Source organism: Cygnus atratus, chromosome 17, assembly GCF_013377495.2.
Source record: "Cygnus atratus isolate AKBS03 ecotype Queensland, Australia chromosome 17, CAtr_DNAZoo_HiC_assembly, whole genome shotgun sequence".
Taxonomy (NCBI): Eukaryota; Metazoa; Chordata; class Aves; order Anseriformes; family Anatidae; genus Cygnus; species Cygnus atratus.
This window is the reverse complement of record NC_066378.1, coordinates 3370340-3384847: the sequence shown is the minus strand read 5'-3', so window position 1 is coordinate 3384847 and position 14508 is coordinate 3370340. Positions and strand designations below refer to the sequence as shown.

At 51.1% G+C, this 14508-nt stretch overlaps 1 protein-coding gene across 1 annotated transcript in view; it reads right to left on the bottom strand.

Moving 5' to 3' along the window:
- The window catches only part of RBM19 (RNA binding motif protein 19), a 61373-nt gene extending 47105 nt beyond the window's left edge, over positions 1-14268 (bottom strand). Inside the window, exons 1-18 of the mRNA XM_035556840.2 lie at positions 14114-14268; positions 12754-12936; positions 12212-12343; positions 11946-11984; positions 11163-11379; positions 9884-10146; positions 9317-9397; positions 8971-9049; positions 8177-8248; positions 7279-7479; positions 6527-6657; positions 6030-6151; positions 5162-5258; positions 4574-4684; positions 4126-4326; positions 3556-3673; positions 1428-1594; positions 107-167 (exon numbers count right to left, since the gene is read on the bottom strand). Of these exons, the coding sequence (XP_035412733.1) occupies positions 107-167; positions 1428-1594; positions 3556-3673; positions 4126-4326; positions 4574-4684; positions 5162-5258; positions 6030-6151; positions 6527-6657; positions 7279-7479; positions 8177-8248; positions 8971-9049; positions 9317-9397; positions 9884-10146; positions 11163-11379; positions 11946-11984; positions 12212-12343; positions 12754-12936; positions 14114-14149 (2311 nt within the window). The 5' untranslated portion in view covers positions 14150-14268. The remainder of the gene's footprint in view (positions 1-106; positions 168-1427; positions 1595-3555; positions 3674-4125; positions 4327-4573; positions 4685-5161; positions 5259-6029; positions 6152-6526; positions 6658-7278; positions 7480-8176; positions 8249-8970; positions 9050-9316; positions 9398-9883; positions 10147-11162; positions 11380-11945; positions 11985-12211; positions 12344-12753; positions 12937-14113) is intronic.
- Positions 14269-14508: the final 240 nt, after the last annotated feature.

Sequence of the window (14508 nt, the reverse complement as noted above, 5' to 3'; positions counted from 1 at the left end):
CCAGCAAGAACACAAATGCTCATCTAGACGAATGCTAAAGCAACGCCACACCTGAGCCCTCAGCAACCAGCCAAGGGAAGGAATTGAACAGCAACATCTAGAGTACCTGCTCTGTCTTTCTTCTTGGATATCGTGCAGCTCTTCACAGCTCCCACTTTGGAGAACGTCTGCAAGGAATTCAGACACGTGACTCCGTTCTCTTTGTCACAGGCTTACAGCTCAGCTTGAGTGACAACGTGGCCCTCTTCCAGAGCCACGAGCACAAGCTCACGAGCCCACTTCCCCCCGGCACACCTGAGAAGCAGTCAGTGCAGCTGCTTTTTCTATTATAAGATTAATTCTGTGCAAATACATGCAGACTTTAAAAAAAAAAAATAATGAAAAAGATATCAATACAGGTATTCTTGGAAACCCTCCTCAGAACCTCTGAGATCTGGGGTGGCTCTGGAAGACCACTGCAGGTTACAAGATGCTCTCACCCAGGCAGGGACCTTAGGGGCGGGCAACTCCAGTGGCGTCCCAAGAAAACAGCTCCTTCCAGAGCTGAGCAGGAGGGGGTGCCCTACAGCAGCACACCGGCTATCTGATTCTCCTGTAAAACTGTAGCCACAAAGCATAAAAAAAAGGAAAAACGGACAAGTCCCAGTCTTTCTCTGATATTTATATTTGTTCCCAGGGCCCACTGGACCACGTCTATACCAGTACCACAGTCCCAAGGCAGAGGAGCACGGGTCCAGAAGGGACTAACACCCCACCAGCATTCCTGGCCCATGAAACGTGGCATTGCACATGGCTACAGAAATTAGCAGGGATGGGAATTCCCAGCTGTTTCTCCCAGCCTCGCTATTAACATCCCACGGGGCTTCAGAAACGCTACAATCTCTCCCAAGCGCTTTGCTGAGGTAAAGCAGCTCTGCGTTGGTAGAAGACTGAAGATGAAAAGCACACCTCGGTGAAATCACCATTTATTTATTTAGCACACAAAGCAGCGTCACAGCTGCTCAGGCTGATCCCAAGGAGAAGCACAGGAAGCGAGGAGTCTTAAAAGACTTCCTACTGCCTCCACCTGTCCCAAGGTGGAATTAAACCTCATCAAAACCGTTTCAGAAACGTTTGTCTAATTGATGCCGAAAACTCTTCAGTGGAGTTTTCCAGCCCCAGTACAATCCAGGGCTCCCTCTTCTTCCCTTCATTAGCCCGTACTGTCTGCAACTGAACTCCTTTGGACACTATCCTTGGCACAACAAGGTGGAAAACAGCTTTCCCCTGGCCCTCCGCAGCCCAGCAGAGCCCTTCCTTTGAGCCCCTGCAGGGAGTAAGGGGTTTACTCCAGCAAGCAGCCCAGTCTGACCTCCAGCCCCCTCCCATCCCACCTGAGTGGCCTGTGCTAAGTAAAACGCAGCCCCCACCCTTTGCTCACGGCTTACCTCGTTCAGGGTGTCTTCTGTGGTGGCGAAGTTGAGGTTTTTGATGAACAAGGTACACCCTGGCACGCTCTCTTCTTCTTCCTCATCCTCCTCTTCATCCTCTTCCTCCTCCTCCTGTGCTGCTGTTTCCTCTGAGCCCTCGACAGCTGTGGCCGTGTCATCGTCACCTGGTACAACAAGAACAAACACGACGCTGTGAGGTGTAACAAAGCTGAATTTGGGGCGAGCTTGCCCCCTGCCCCAGCTGTGAGCCAGCGTTCGAGCAGGAACGGACCAATCCTCTCTTGGCTCTTTGTGGGTGAACAGGGACTGAGGCAAGCTCAGCACACGGTGTGTGAACACGTCAACTGTGGAAACTAAGGTACTGCCTGTTCTCTGAACGCAGAAACTCCACAAACCTGCTTCCCCAGCACCCAAACACCCTCACATCCACCCTCGCCAGACACTGCTGAACTAGGCAAGGGGCCTCAGCCTTGAACACGCTTCTGCGCTGCTCTACAACCTCGCCTCCTGCTAACACTTATCTGCAGGATGCAAAATCCTGACTTCCCCGTCAGCACACGAAGGGGCTTCCTCGACAACAGAGTATAGAGACAAGCTGTCATCCATTGGCTCTCCGACTCCTTTCCTTGCTAAACAACCTGGATTTTCACACTAGCTTCATCCCCTACAGCGTAGGGGACAGCACACCTGATGCTGTGCTCAGGGGGACCAAGCTAAGCACCTCCCTTTGGCATTACCACCGCCCCCTCGATGATTTTCCTGGGCTTATTTCTCTCACTTTGCATGAGATAAACCTGCATGGGGTCAGGGGTGCTCAGAGACCCCCCAGCTCTATTTCAAGAGCTGCCTTTCCCCACAGGGCTCCATCTGGTTGCCCTCCCTGCCTCTGACACCACGCAGCCCAAACCTTTTCGGTCGGGTGGCCAAACTCTCCTCATCCCAGCCCGTGAGGAATCTGCCACCAAGGTATGGAAAAAACTCATCGCCTCTGAAGGCAACTCGCCGGAGGAACGGGGAGGGAAGAGATTTAGTGAGACAGGGTGGGATGAAAAGGTGCCTCCATCTGTGGCTGGCACAATGAGAGGCCGCCACGCGCCGCCGCCTGAAGCCCTTTTGTGAGCGAGGCGAGGAGTTTACCGCGCATCCCCTCCCTTCCCTCTCCCAGACGCAGAGCGCCAGAGGCTGGCAGCAAAGACCATTATCAGCCCCAAGCAGCCTTCCAGGAGCTCCTGCGCTTAAAGCCCTTTATCTCGAGGTGAGGGTCTCGGTTACAGGGAGATAAAGCAGCCCCCCCAGCTCCCCCGGGCTCCGGCTGTCCCCTGTGACCCACACGCAGAACAGCAGCCCAGGAAGAGGCTTTTCATCAGCTTTTCTCCCCCCTCCCCAAACCTCAGAGTCCTGAAATAGCTTCCAGCAAAACAAACCTACATAAAGCCATGCTTCTCCAGCCCCCCCCCGCCCCTTTTTTTTTTTTTTTTTTTTTAAGGTTCAAAGGATCTTGAAAGGTTTTAAACATACAGGCAAGATTTAATTGTCATAGCCCCTGGGATGGGGAGAAAGAGTCTGCTGGTGGAGGGAAGGTTGTGCCCTTGTGGCAGTGGAAAATCACCCAGACAAAAGCATACAGCAGGGCTTGACACAGGAGCACAGAGAAACGAGCACAGGGACCCTCGATCTGACACAGGCACGTCAGCTGCTCCATCCACTGCTGCCAGCTGTGGCAAGCTGGCTGCCCACAGACAGGGAGCGTGGCCTTGCACAGCACGCAGCCACCTCAAAGCCACGCTCAGGGGGGCAGGTCGGGCTCAAAGAAGACAGCTACAGCTCTCCTGATGGCTGCTGCCCAGCCCGGCCCAAAAATCTCCTCCCATCAGCCCAGGCCAACTGGCTTGTGTGCTGTGGGCAGCACCACGCTGCCCCCGACTCATCCAGGAGGTGGGGAGTGCAGAGACAGGACGGAGCCCAGTGCTTGTGTGGGACACACCGCAGCTGTGTTCTTAGGGGACCCTGAAAACCACACAGAGGACATCAAGAGAATGGTTCCCTACCAAAAAGTTCAGGAACATCAGCATTGCTGCTTTAGACAGAATGCAGCAGGGGAGTGACCCGAAGTTAAAGCTCTTACCAGGTACCAGGCTTGCTTCTCCCTCCTTTTCTGGAGCCTCTGTGGTTTTTTTCTGGGGGGCTGGGCTGGAGAAGACAGCCATCGGAGCCCACTCCAGATACAGTGGCGTGGAGTGAAACTGAAGAGAACACAGGAGAAACACGAAGAAGGTAAGACATGCAAAAAGCTCTGCTCTGAGTTTTTCCACTCAGACACACTTACGGAAAACAGCAGTAAGAAAGCTAAGCAACCTTTTTGCCTGGCTCAACTATCTTCCACTGAAGGAGAAGATGTATCCAACCTCACACAGGGGCAGCCTGCCAAACGGCACCCAGAGGTCAAGGAGCAAGGCCACAGCTGGGCAAACAAGCTCCAAGGGGAGCTCTGGGCGTCAGTACCACACTCCCCTAACGCAAGAAGTATCAGAAACCCTCTCCCAGGACACAGAGGAATTATTACAGGATAGCAGTGACTGAGAACTCACATCCTCCAAACCCCCATCTCACACTTTACAAGCACTCCTTTCTGCAGCTCCATAATTAGCCAGGACCCACGCTCTCCAGGCAGCTGCCTGCCCCTGGCCAGGCTCACCTTGGAGTAAGCCAGCCTGGTGAACGCTTGCTTGGCCTCAGTTGGTTCCAGGAACTCCACGATGGCTGTGATGCCTCCTGCCGGGAGCAGCACCCGGCCCAGGCTGCCGTGCTTGCCAAAAAGGACCTCCAGCTCTGACACGCTCGTGCTGGCGGGGAGGTTCTTGACCAGGATCACGGTTTTACTCCGCTTGCCAGAGGCCTGCCACGTTTGGTGCGGGGAAAAGAGAAAGGGGAGACGGGATTTTAGAAAGCCATGCAGCACGTATTTCAACCATCCCAAGCACAGCCGCATTTTGCGAGTGTTCAGAAGGTTTCCTAACTCTTTCAAGAGTTCAATCCTGCAAGATGATGAGGATTAATCAATTTCAGAGAGAGCTGAGGATGTCAGGACTAGGCAACCATAGAAGAGGCAGGTCCTATTTGCTGCCTCCAGCTGGGCATCTCACCTGACTGAAGGAATCCAGGCTGACTCCGTTTTCGATTAGGAACCGGCGAATTTCCTGGACCAGCTCGGTTTCTCCCAGAGCGACCCTCACTGCCACGCTGTCTTTGCTCTCCTGCAGGCAAGAACATCAGTTAGCAATGTGACAGTGGTCAAAGCAGGGAAGTAAACGGCCTGATCCAGGAAGGTGCTGAGCAACTGTTGCTCCTGCTGCTCTTAAAAGCATCAGGAATTTGGTAGAGAGCTTGAAGGCAAAATGCTCCAGCTCCTCTGAATCTGCTGGGAGTGGCTGAGTGGAAAGCTGGAAATTCCCATCAACTTCCAGTCACGTACAAACACAAAATTCAGCCACAGAAAAGCAGATATAGGGGAGAATGGGGAGAAGAAATGGGAGAAGAAACGTCATTTTGTCTTCCAGTGACGAAGGGATTGTCCCCCACAGAGAGGCTACAGGATCACTGATCTTTCAGCCTGTATGGCGCTCATGATTGAGCAGCAGCTTTTGCTGCACAAGACCATCAGGCAGGTCCTGGCCCTGAGAAAACAGGTAGGAAAGTGATCTCCCATCCCCGCTGATCAATAACCAACTCACGTGATCCAGCACTTGGCTTTTCGAAGCGTTGTACTTCTGAGCAATGGCATCAGCCACAGCATTTGTCCCCACAAACAATGTGTTCCAGTTGTGAGAGCTGCAGAGAGAAAAAAGCCAGGTTCAAAGCCTTGCAGTCTTCCTCCACTGGCATCTCTCTGCTCGATGGCCCTGGGAAAAAAACAGCTTTGCATGCCACCACTAGCAGCCAGGATAATAAGTTAGAGGGAAAGAAGGGTAGAAGACCCTTAGAGAAGGAACAGAATGAGGGAAACATGACTGGAGAGCAAACCAAGGCAGCAGTGCTGGCATCTTAGCTCTTCTTCCCTAGCAGGTCATTAGGCACAGCCACACAGTTACAGCTGGAAGTTCAGATGTTGGCTCAGAGGAACACATTTTTTTCATCTGGTTTCTTAAAAACACAAAGCCTGTGCAAGCAAGGCTGCACTCCTTCCCCATAAAGTCTGAAGATATCATAAACTTTCAAACCAATATGTTGCAGAGGAAGATAACCCAAAATTCCTGCAAGTTTTAGAAATATACGTGGCCAAGTGGAAGACAAAGACCAAACTGATCTGAAACCACTACCCACAAAGAGTTACAGCACCAGACCAACGTCCGTTAGGCACCAGAGAAACTCCTAAGCAGAGCCACCGAATCCCATGTCTCTCTCAATTTGTGCTACTCACTGAACTACTAGAGCTACTTGGAGAGAGGAGTCAAGTAGGTAAGAGAGAAAAGAATCAGAAAGGCGCACAATAAATGCTTTATTGGCTCTGGTAACCTCTACATCCCCTGCAAAGATGCATTCTGGCCATTTGGGAATTTGGCAGGCTGTATCATCATATTGTGCTAAAAGACACCTTTGTACCTGGCACTGTTGGCTTTTTCCTTGGCCTCTTTCTGCTTTTTGTAGGAAGAAGATTCGTCTGCATCCGCATCTTCAATTTGTTCCTTTTTGATTGTGGAGGGTAAAAGGTGCATCATTCTACCCTAGAAGGAAGGAAGAAGTGGTCAAGAAGCTTTGAAATAACCCAAAAGAAACTCATGAACTAAGTAAGCAAAGGGAAGAAACTTTCAGGCACCTTTCCTAGTCAAGTGAACTAGGTGAAAGAGGGAACCTTCCTCCCCAGAGAAGGCATTACTGCAATTAAGAGTAGCCAGGCAGTACCTGACAGACTCAGACCTCCTTCCTCTAGCTCAGGAACCCCTGAAGCTGTTCACACCAGGCTGCCCTACCAGAAGGGACTGTGTTCTCAGAGCAAGGCAGAATTGCCTCCGCCCCTGATCACCCAAAGGATCCCCGTTCGGCAAAGCACAGGGGCAACAAACACCCTCCCAGCACAGGAAACCCATCGGTGGCTGTACCTGGAACACCTGCCCGTCCATTTCTGCATAGGCCTTCACCGCGTGCTCGGGCATCATGTAGGTGATGAAAGCAAATCCTTTGGGCTTCTTGGTCAGTCTGTCTATAGGGAAATGGATGTCCGAGAGGGGCCCTGCGAGAGGAAAGGCCTTTCTGTGAGAGATGTCCTGGCACAGCCATCACAGCTCACAACAGCACTCTGAACTGGCACCTCCTGGCCACACAAATGCAGCTGCTTAGAACTTGCCTTCTTCATCTTAAGTCAGGAACAAGGATTTCCACAACCTAACCCTCCGTCTCCCCCAGGACACTCTCATGCCAAGAGAAACTTAGATTTGCCTAACTTCGAGTAAAAAGGGAAGCTCGAAGCTCCCACCTCACATGCCAAACACGAACAGGAATTTGGGGGACTCAGAAATTCACCCCTTACCTACAAAATCTAGAAGTGTCCCGCGTGATCAGTGTTTCACGCAGCAAGTAATTTCAGCTACCCTCCCCTCCTTCACATCCCATCCCACCCGGACTCTGAGACTGACTGGCAAGAGCTTTTACTGCTGCGTTCGAGATGTGATGAGGAATGAGGGCACACACACAGCATGCTTTGAGCTAAGCGCAAGAGCACCAGGATCGGTTTCAAGGCCAAGCAACCACACCCCGTCACACCGGACAATAACGATGAGGTGTAGGACACGGAGCCTCACACATCCGCTCCCACCAAGCAAACGTCTGTCCCAGCCCCGCAGCAAGTACGCACCATACTTGGAGAAGATCTTCTCTAAGTCCTCCTCGGTGCTGGTAAATGGCAGATTCCTGACAAAGAGCCTTCCCGATTCAGACAAGTCCTCTTCTTCCTCATCGTCCCTCTTCCTTCGTTGCCACGGCTTGTCGTCAGTTTTTGCTGGAACAGTTTCTTTTGGGGTATTCCCACATCGGAACACCTCGACGTATCGCCCACCTAGTCCGCAAACACAAGCACGTTAGATGATTCCCAAGGCCACGGGCAATCTGTACCAATGAGTTCAGAGCCTGGGCTTACGGCAGACACAGGCAATTACAACTCGAAAAAAATCTCTGAGCAGAACTCTGCCTGATTAAACAAAAGGATGAGGGCTGCGAGAGATTAGTCTTCATGAAAAGCAGAATAATGCTTGCTAGCCAGCTGCACAGCCTCCTTCTCCTTCAGAGCTCCAACACTTCTGCCTCTGTCAGCCTTGTCCACAGGCTTCTAAGCACGTGTTCCCTTCCTACATGGGTTTTTTTTACAAGTATAAGTTGAGCAGTTCCACTACAGACCAGGCCAGGAGCATGTTTCAAACACAGATTTACAGAATCATTTCTACAAACCCCCTGCAGTATCCCACCTAGACTTAAACGATACCATTTTTATGCCAAGAGCAAGCTACGCTTCAGGCACGTGGCAAGAAACAAGAGCCAAGGAGCACACGGCTCAGTCCGCTGCCAAGTCTAAGCTGCTCCTGATGGCACTGACATAGCACCTGGTTATCCCACGTCAGCAGCGCAGAGCAAACCACCCCCACCATCTGCCTGGGAAAAACTGAAGCAATGGGAGATTCTTCCGCAGGGAACACTTCAGCAGCTGAGCACCCTGCCATCGACAGCAGCCGGAAAGAGAAGGAACAAACAGCCCTTACCTAGGCATTCTTTTTTCCGTTTCAAGGCCCTTTGCACTTCTGCTTCACTCTTCAAGTCAACAAAGACATAACCTTGGAGGAAGGAAAGGTTCAGCTGAGCATCATGTGGGGCACAGAGTCACTAATTGGCTAATTAAGGGTGAATCAGGCTTTTTAAATATAGATTCCTATAGATAAAGCATTCGGGTCCCATTAAAGTTTCAATCCAGCCTGAAAACAGCCCCATCAGACTGGAAGGCTGCCTTTTAATAGCCCATTCTCTACGTACAAACCAAACAAGCCCAATTTAACAGCTGCAGTAGGCTTTCACAGGTGTCTCCAAGCCGTCAAGAGCAAAGAAAAGGTGCCTCTGCTCTTAGGCTATGAAAGAAAAACAGCAGGCAAAGTTCCCTGCCAGCTCCGAGGACCTGCTATTTCTGACGGGTACCTCCAGTAACCGCAGCTCCTCAGAAGCCCACCTTGGTTACAGACGGACTGGCAGCAGCAGCCCTTCCCAGAGGAAGGGACCTTTCCTTGGCACGGTTTGGGATGTTTAGGAAAGCTCCAGGGCCAGACGAAAGAAAAAGGCTCCTGCTGCTGTATGCTGCAGTACCCTAAGGGAGCACAGCCAACGTTACTCTGCCCACGGCATCCTACGGACGGCAACTAGGGCAGGTGAGCTGCAAAGTCACAGAAAGGTCTGTAAGAATCAGGGCACGAGCCAGCAATTTAGAACTACAGATGGAAAGAGCAGTGGTGTGATTCAGAGGTCCTCCAAGTCACAGATCCAACTCCCTTCAACATTTACACATTACCTGTGTTTTTCCCCTGGGCATTTTTTCCTATCCGGATTGCCACTGGCTTCAGAGGCAAGAAGAATTCTCGAATCTTTTGCTGCAGGAAGAATTAGAATTGCTTAAATGAGTTCTCAGATACAGGAAGTAGGTTTCAGACTTTTTTTTTTTTAATAAGCACTATAAAAACATCACATGCAACATAGAGCATTTCTGCACAAAGCCAGGTAAAAAGCTTCTCTGGCTGCCCATACAACCCTCAGCACAGCTCCACTGAGTGAAGAAAGGGGCCTCTGCAAAGATTTGGTTGAGTTATAAACTGGGAACAGCCTTGAACGATCATTCCCAGCTTGGGAACGAAGCTCACCTCAGTGATGTTCAAAGGGGCACCATGCAGTTTCACTGTGTATGGCATGCTTGCTTCTCCCAAGCTGACCTGGTTCTTCTGCTGCACAGAAGGAGAGAAAAAACAAAGCAGCTGAATGAAAAACAGTAAAAGTCACAGCACAACAAGCTGATTTTGCCCAGCAAGCAGGAGGTCTGAGACAAAAACCAAGAGATTCTCTCAATTGCATCAGCCTGGGCAGGAGTTGCTGGATGAGGGTGCAAAGTTTGACTGGGATGTTCAAATAACTGCTAAAAAGCAACCTCTGCAGACACAGAGATAGGCACGGGAAAGAGAGAAGAGCCTCTGAAAAGTGCACTAACAGCACTTCTTAAAAAGCCCTAGTTTCCAAAAAGGGAAATTCAGTCAGCACTGAAAAGATATCTGACAAACTTTTTTTAATGTCTCCCACCAAGTGCACCAACAAAGCTGGTACCTGGGGGTCTTGCAGATTTCAAGCTTTCCATCTCATCCTTGGAGCAACCAATGAGAATGTACTACCCCATGAAGTTCCTGCTTTAAGGCAGACAAAATATAATTCAACAATACCTGTAGCGTGGATCCTTTTTTCTTCTTCCCTGCCGGTGACTCTTGCTGTGGTTTCTGGGCTTTTGCCTTCCCCCTTTTTTCTGTGTGGGTGCTGACAGTTTCTATAGTGTCTGAGTCCTCCTCACTCTCACCTTCCATCTCTTCACTGTCTGTTTCTTCTTCTGTGCCAGAGGAGGACGAATCCTTCACTACTTTAGATTTCAGGTAATCCATATCTGAGAGGTCTTCCCTGGCAGCTGCCTTCTTCTCCTGGCCTTTCTTTGCTGTCAGAAAAAAGATTGAAGTTTTGCATCGATACTGCTGCTTTCTCCTCAACCAGGTAAAATGTGAGTACAGACACAATCACTAGAACCAACTTACTCTCCTCTACCCTTTCTGCATGAAGGAAAGACTTGAAAATAGCAGAGCAATTTTAAATCAGCGCTTTCACACTGACATGTCTGGACTGCTGTTTCTTTTTTCTTTTTTAAAAGCAACAGTTCTTATATAAAACAAATTAGAAAGGAGCTTGAGGCATTTCATGGATTATTTTGTCTCCGTTTTAACTAAATACTTCAAATGGACTCCAGAGAGTTGTTCTGGAGTCCAGAGAATTGTTCAGTTTAGTTCTGCATGGTAAAAGACAAAGGAAGCCATTTCTCCAAAACACCATCCGTCCATCCCCAGAGATCGACCGACCACACCTACACATTAGTTACCCGAACAGAGGCAAAGAGCAGCAGGCAAGATGCCATTTACTTCAAACGAACGTAAGGCAATACCACACAGGGAGCAAGGATGGCTCCCAAACCACATTCATCACTGGTGCAAGAACACCAGAGACTAAAAATCCCAGATTACAGCCCAGATTTCTCAGTCTAAGTCATCCCAGCACTCCACTAGATAGTTTTCCTTCTAGGATCTAACACACCGAACTCCGGCCATTCCCATCAACTCTGACAGAGCCCGAGGACACACCAACATTTTCAGAAACATGCATCAAAGGCAGACCATGTCCACAGATACCAGTTAAGGGCTACTAAATAAAAAGAAACCACATCCAGCTTTGGAAATGCTGGCAATGAAAGGGGCCACAGGCTAGGCCAGCACTAAGGGAGAGACGTTTCCCCTATTACTCTTCCTAGGCTTTCAGGAGAAAGCACAAATGCCATCCACTTAATACCAGAAACTGCATTTTTCCACGTTTGGGGAAGCTACCTTCTGATTACACTGTCTCTGTTTGTAGGCAGGACACCGACATTCAGAGAGAAAGATGAGCAAAGATGGCTCCTTTTGGTACCTTTGGTTTCCTCCTCATCTTCAGAGGGTTCATTCCCACCCCTCTCCTCCTCACTCAGATCCTCAGACTCGTCTGAATCGAAGTTCAGATAATCAGCCGCTGCCTTTGACTTTTCCTTCTTGGGCTTTTCTGCCAAAGTGTCATTAGCCCAGGTGGCCACCTGAGACCGCTTCTGGTGAACCACCAAGAACTCCTGGAATGTTTCATCCCCTTCCAGCTGTTGAAAAATAAACCAAGCAGACAAACTGTGAAGACAGACAGAGGAGAGGTAGTAGCAAGTTTAAATTCAAAGACAGCTCATTTCCAGCAACAGGGGGAAAACTCATGAAGGGGAGTCCACTTTATACAAGGTGAACACTTAAAGTCACTAACATCCTCCCAATCTCTCAGCCCTATACCTTCTTGTTGTACTTACTCTTTAGAAAGCGCTTTAAGGAAAAAAAAAGAAAACATTAAAGAAGGAAAAAGTGCGTAAGTCAAACGTAACAAAACTTGCACGTGGCTTGAAAACACAGTTGTTGAAACAGGTTTGTCCTGGATGCAGTGTTTGTTCACAGAGGAGTGGTTAACGATTAACACAATAATAATCAATTTCTAACACTGGGATTATCAGAATCGTGGTTTGTTACAACAGAATTGACTCTCGTGGAGTTCTTTACGTCATACTTCTTGCCTGAACTGACAGCAATGAAAGCAATACAGAAAAAAAAACCACACTATATTATTCCTGCTTTTAATATAAGTTAGCAATTATGTAGGGATTGGAACTGAAACTTAACTCACCTCCTTTAAGCCTTCTGCAGGGTCTTTCTTCTTTTTTTTCTAGGAAGAGAAACCGTATTTAGAAAGCCTTATTAGCAGCAGGGGCAATATCACTTCTCCGGTAACCTAAGGGTCCAGGGAACATAGGTCGTAAGGCAGAAAATGCCAGAACCTCCAACATCAGCTGTCCCAGCTACTCGATCCCCTTTCCCACACACCCGGCTATCCCTCTCTCTGCCAAGTCACTGACGCTCGTCAGATTCTCACAGAAAAAAAGCAAGACTTACTTTCTTTGTGCCTGCAGGAGCTGCACTTGTCACAGGTTTCTCGGGCTGCTTTTCCGAGGCAGGGGCCTTCTGAGAGTGCTTACTCCACGCTTTGGGTTTTGAAGGGTCACCAAAAGACTTGCATAACTCAACCTGAGAGGAATAAATCAAGTCTTTAAAAGTAAACAGTCTGAACAGTGCTCAGCCAAACAGTCACGTTCTCCTGCATATCACGGATAACCCTCTGCCTCGTACAATATGATGAGCCGCTTTATTTAAAGGCAAAAATGAGCTCAAATTCACAAGTTCAGATGATCATAGCTCAAAACCTGACACTGTTGTTCCTGAAATCACTGTTAGTGCCCAGAAGACAGACCATCCGGATCAGCTACCTGCCTGGGACACCAGCAACAAGGGCTGACATCAGGCTTTGCTGTTTTGCTGCAGAGAACTTAAAATTCAGACTTTTTTGGGCCCTAGCTGCTCATTAGTAAGACTACCAAGATCTCCAATTATCAACTTCATTCTGAATCAAAAGAAGGCATCTTTAGAGATCAACTCACGGTGACTCTGGAGGTGTCTATGAAGCTCCTGTTGAAGTGGTTCAGTGCCACCTGAGCTTCTTCTTCGGACTTGTAGCCGATGAAGCCGAATTTCCGGAATTTGCCATCCTTGGTGAACTTCAAGCAGCAATCGGTCAGCGTGCCAAAGGCTGCAAACAGCTTCCGGAAGCGATCTTCCTTCATCTGGGAAATGAGGAACGGGAAAAGAAGTCAGCGATGCGATATAACGACAGAGATGCTTTGTGGACACATCCAAACCAAAACATTCACCAACAACGGACTTCTGAAAAAATAAATCACATCGTATTGGGGCAGGGCTGGTAAGAAACGCACGTCAACTACGAAAGCTCTTCATCTCCCCCGTGAATTCCCTACGTGTACGTATCTGTGCCTCCAAGAGCTCCCCACCCAAATGCTGCACCCAGGTGGGGGGCTGCCCCCAATCCAGCACCCACTGCAACCACAGGCAGCTGCCTGCACCCCCCCACGAGACCCCTGGCCCACAGCACCCCAACCACTGAGGGTCCTGCCCCCCCTTCCACCAGCACTCCCTCGCCTCCTCCAACCAAGCCGAGGGTCCTCTGTGCTGGGCCATAGGTCAGAGAATCACTAAGGTTGGAAAAGCCCTCCAAGATCATCTGGTCCAACCACCCCCTACCACCAATGTCACCCACTAAGCCATGTCCCTAAGCACCACGTCCCACCTTTCCCTGAACACCCCCAGGGACGGTGACGCCACCACCTCCCTGGGCATCCCGTCCCAACGCCTGGCTGCTCTTTCTGAGAAGAAATGTCTCCTCATTTCCAGCCTGAACCTCCCCTGGCACAACTTGAGGCCACTCCCTCCAGTCCTATCACTGGTTACCTGCGAGAAGAGGCCGACCCCCAGCTCCCCACACCTTCCTCTCAGGCAGTTGCAGAGAGCAGTGAGGTCTCTCCTGAGCCTTCTCTTCTCCAGACCAAACACCCCCAGTTCCCTCAGCCGCCCCTCACAGGACTTGTGCTCCAGACCCCTCACCAGCTCCGTAGCCCTGCTCTGGACACGCTGCAGGGCCTCGATGTCCTTCTGGCAGTGAGGGGCCCAAAGCTGAACCCAGCGCTCGAGGCGCGGCCTCACCAGAGCCGAGCACAGAGGGACGATCACCTCCCTGGCCCTGCTGGCTGCTCTACTCCTGATACAAGCCAGGACGCCGGTGGCCACCTGGGCACGCTCCCGGCTCGCTCCCGGCTCCCTCCCGGGCCTCCCCGGAGCCTCCCCGGGACCCCACCGGGGCCTCCCCGCGCCCAGCAGCCCGTACCCGGCCCCCCCAGGCCCCACTCCCCCCAAACGCCGCCCCGCTGAGGCCGCCGCCGCTCTCACCCCGTTGGGGAGGTTCTTCACGATGAGCCTCGACATGTCGGCGACAGAGAGGGGCGGCGACAGCGGCCGCGACACGACGAGGGCCGCGCCGCGCTCAGCCGGGCGCACGCCGCCCCGTGGGCGCCGCCATGTTGCCGCCGCGTCACGTGGGCGCGGGGCCGGCAGCGCGCAGGCGCGGAAGTGGGAGCGGGGCGGAGGGGAGGGGCCATGGCAACGGGCCCTAGCAACGGGCCCCGAGCCTGATGGGGCCCGGGGGGGGGGGGGGAAGGAGGGGGATGGAGGTGGCCATGGGGGGCGGTGAGGGGACAAGGGGACACGGAGGGGACAAGGGGGCCACCAAGGGGTGTCGCCTCCCCAGGGGGTGTCCCCTCCCTGCCAGCCCGGGAACACAGCCC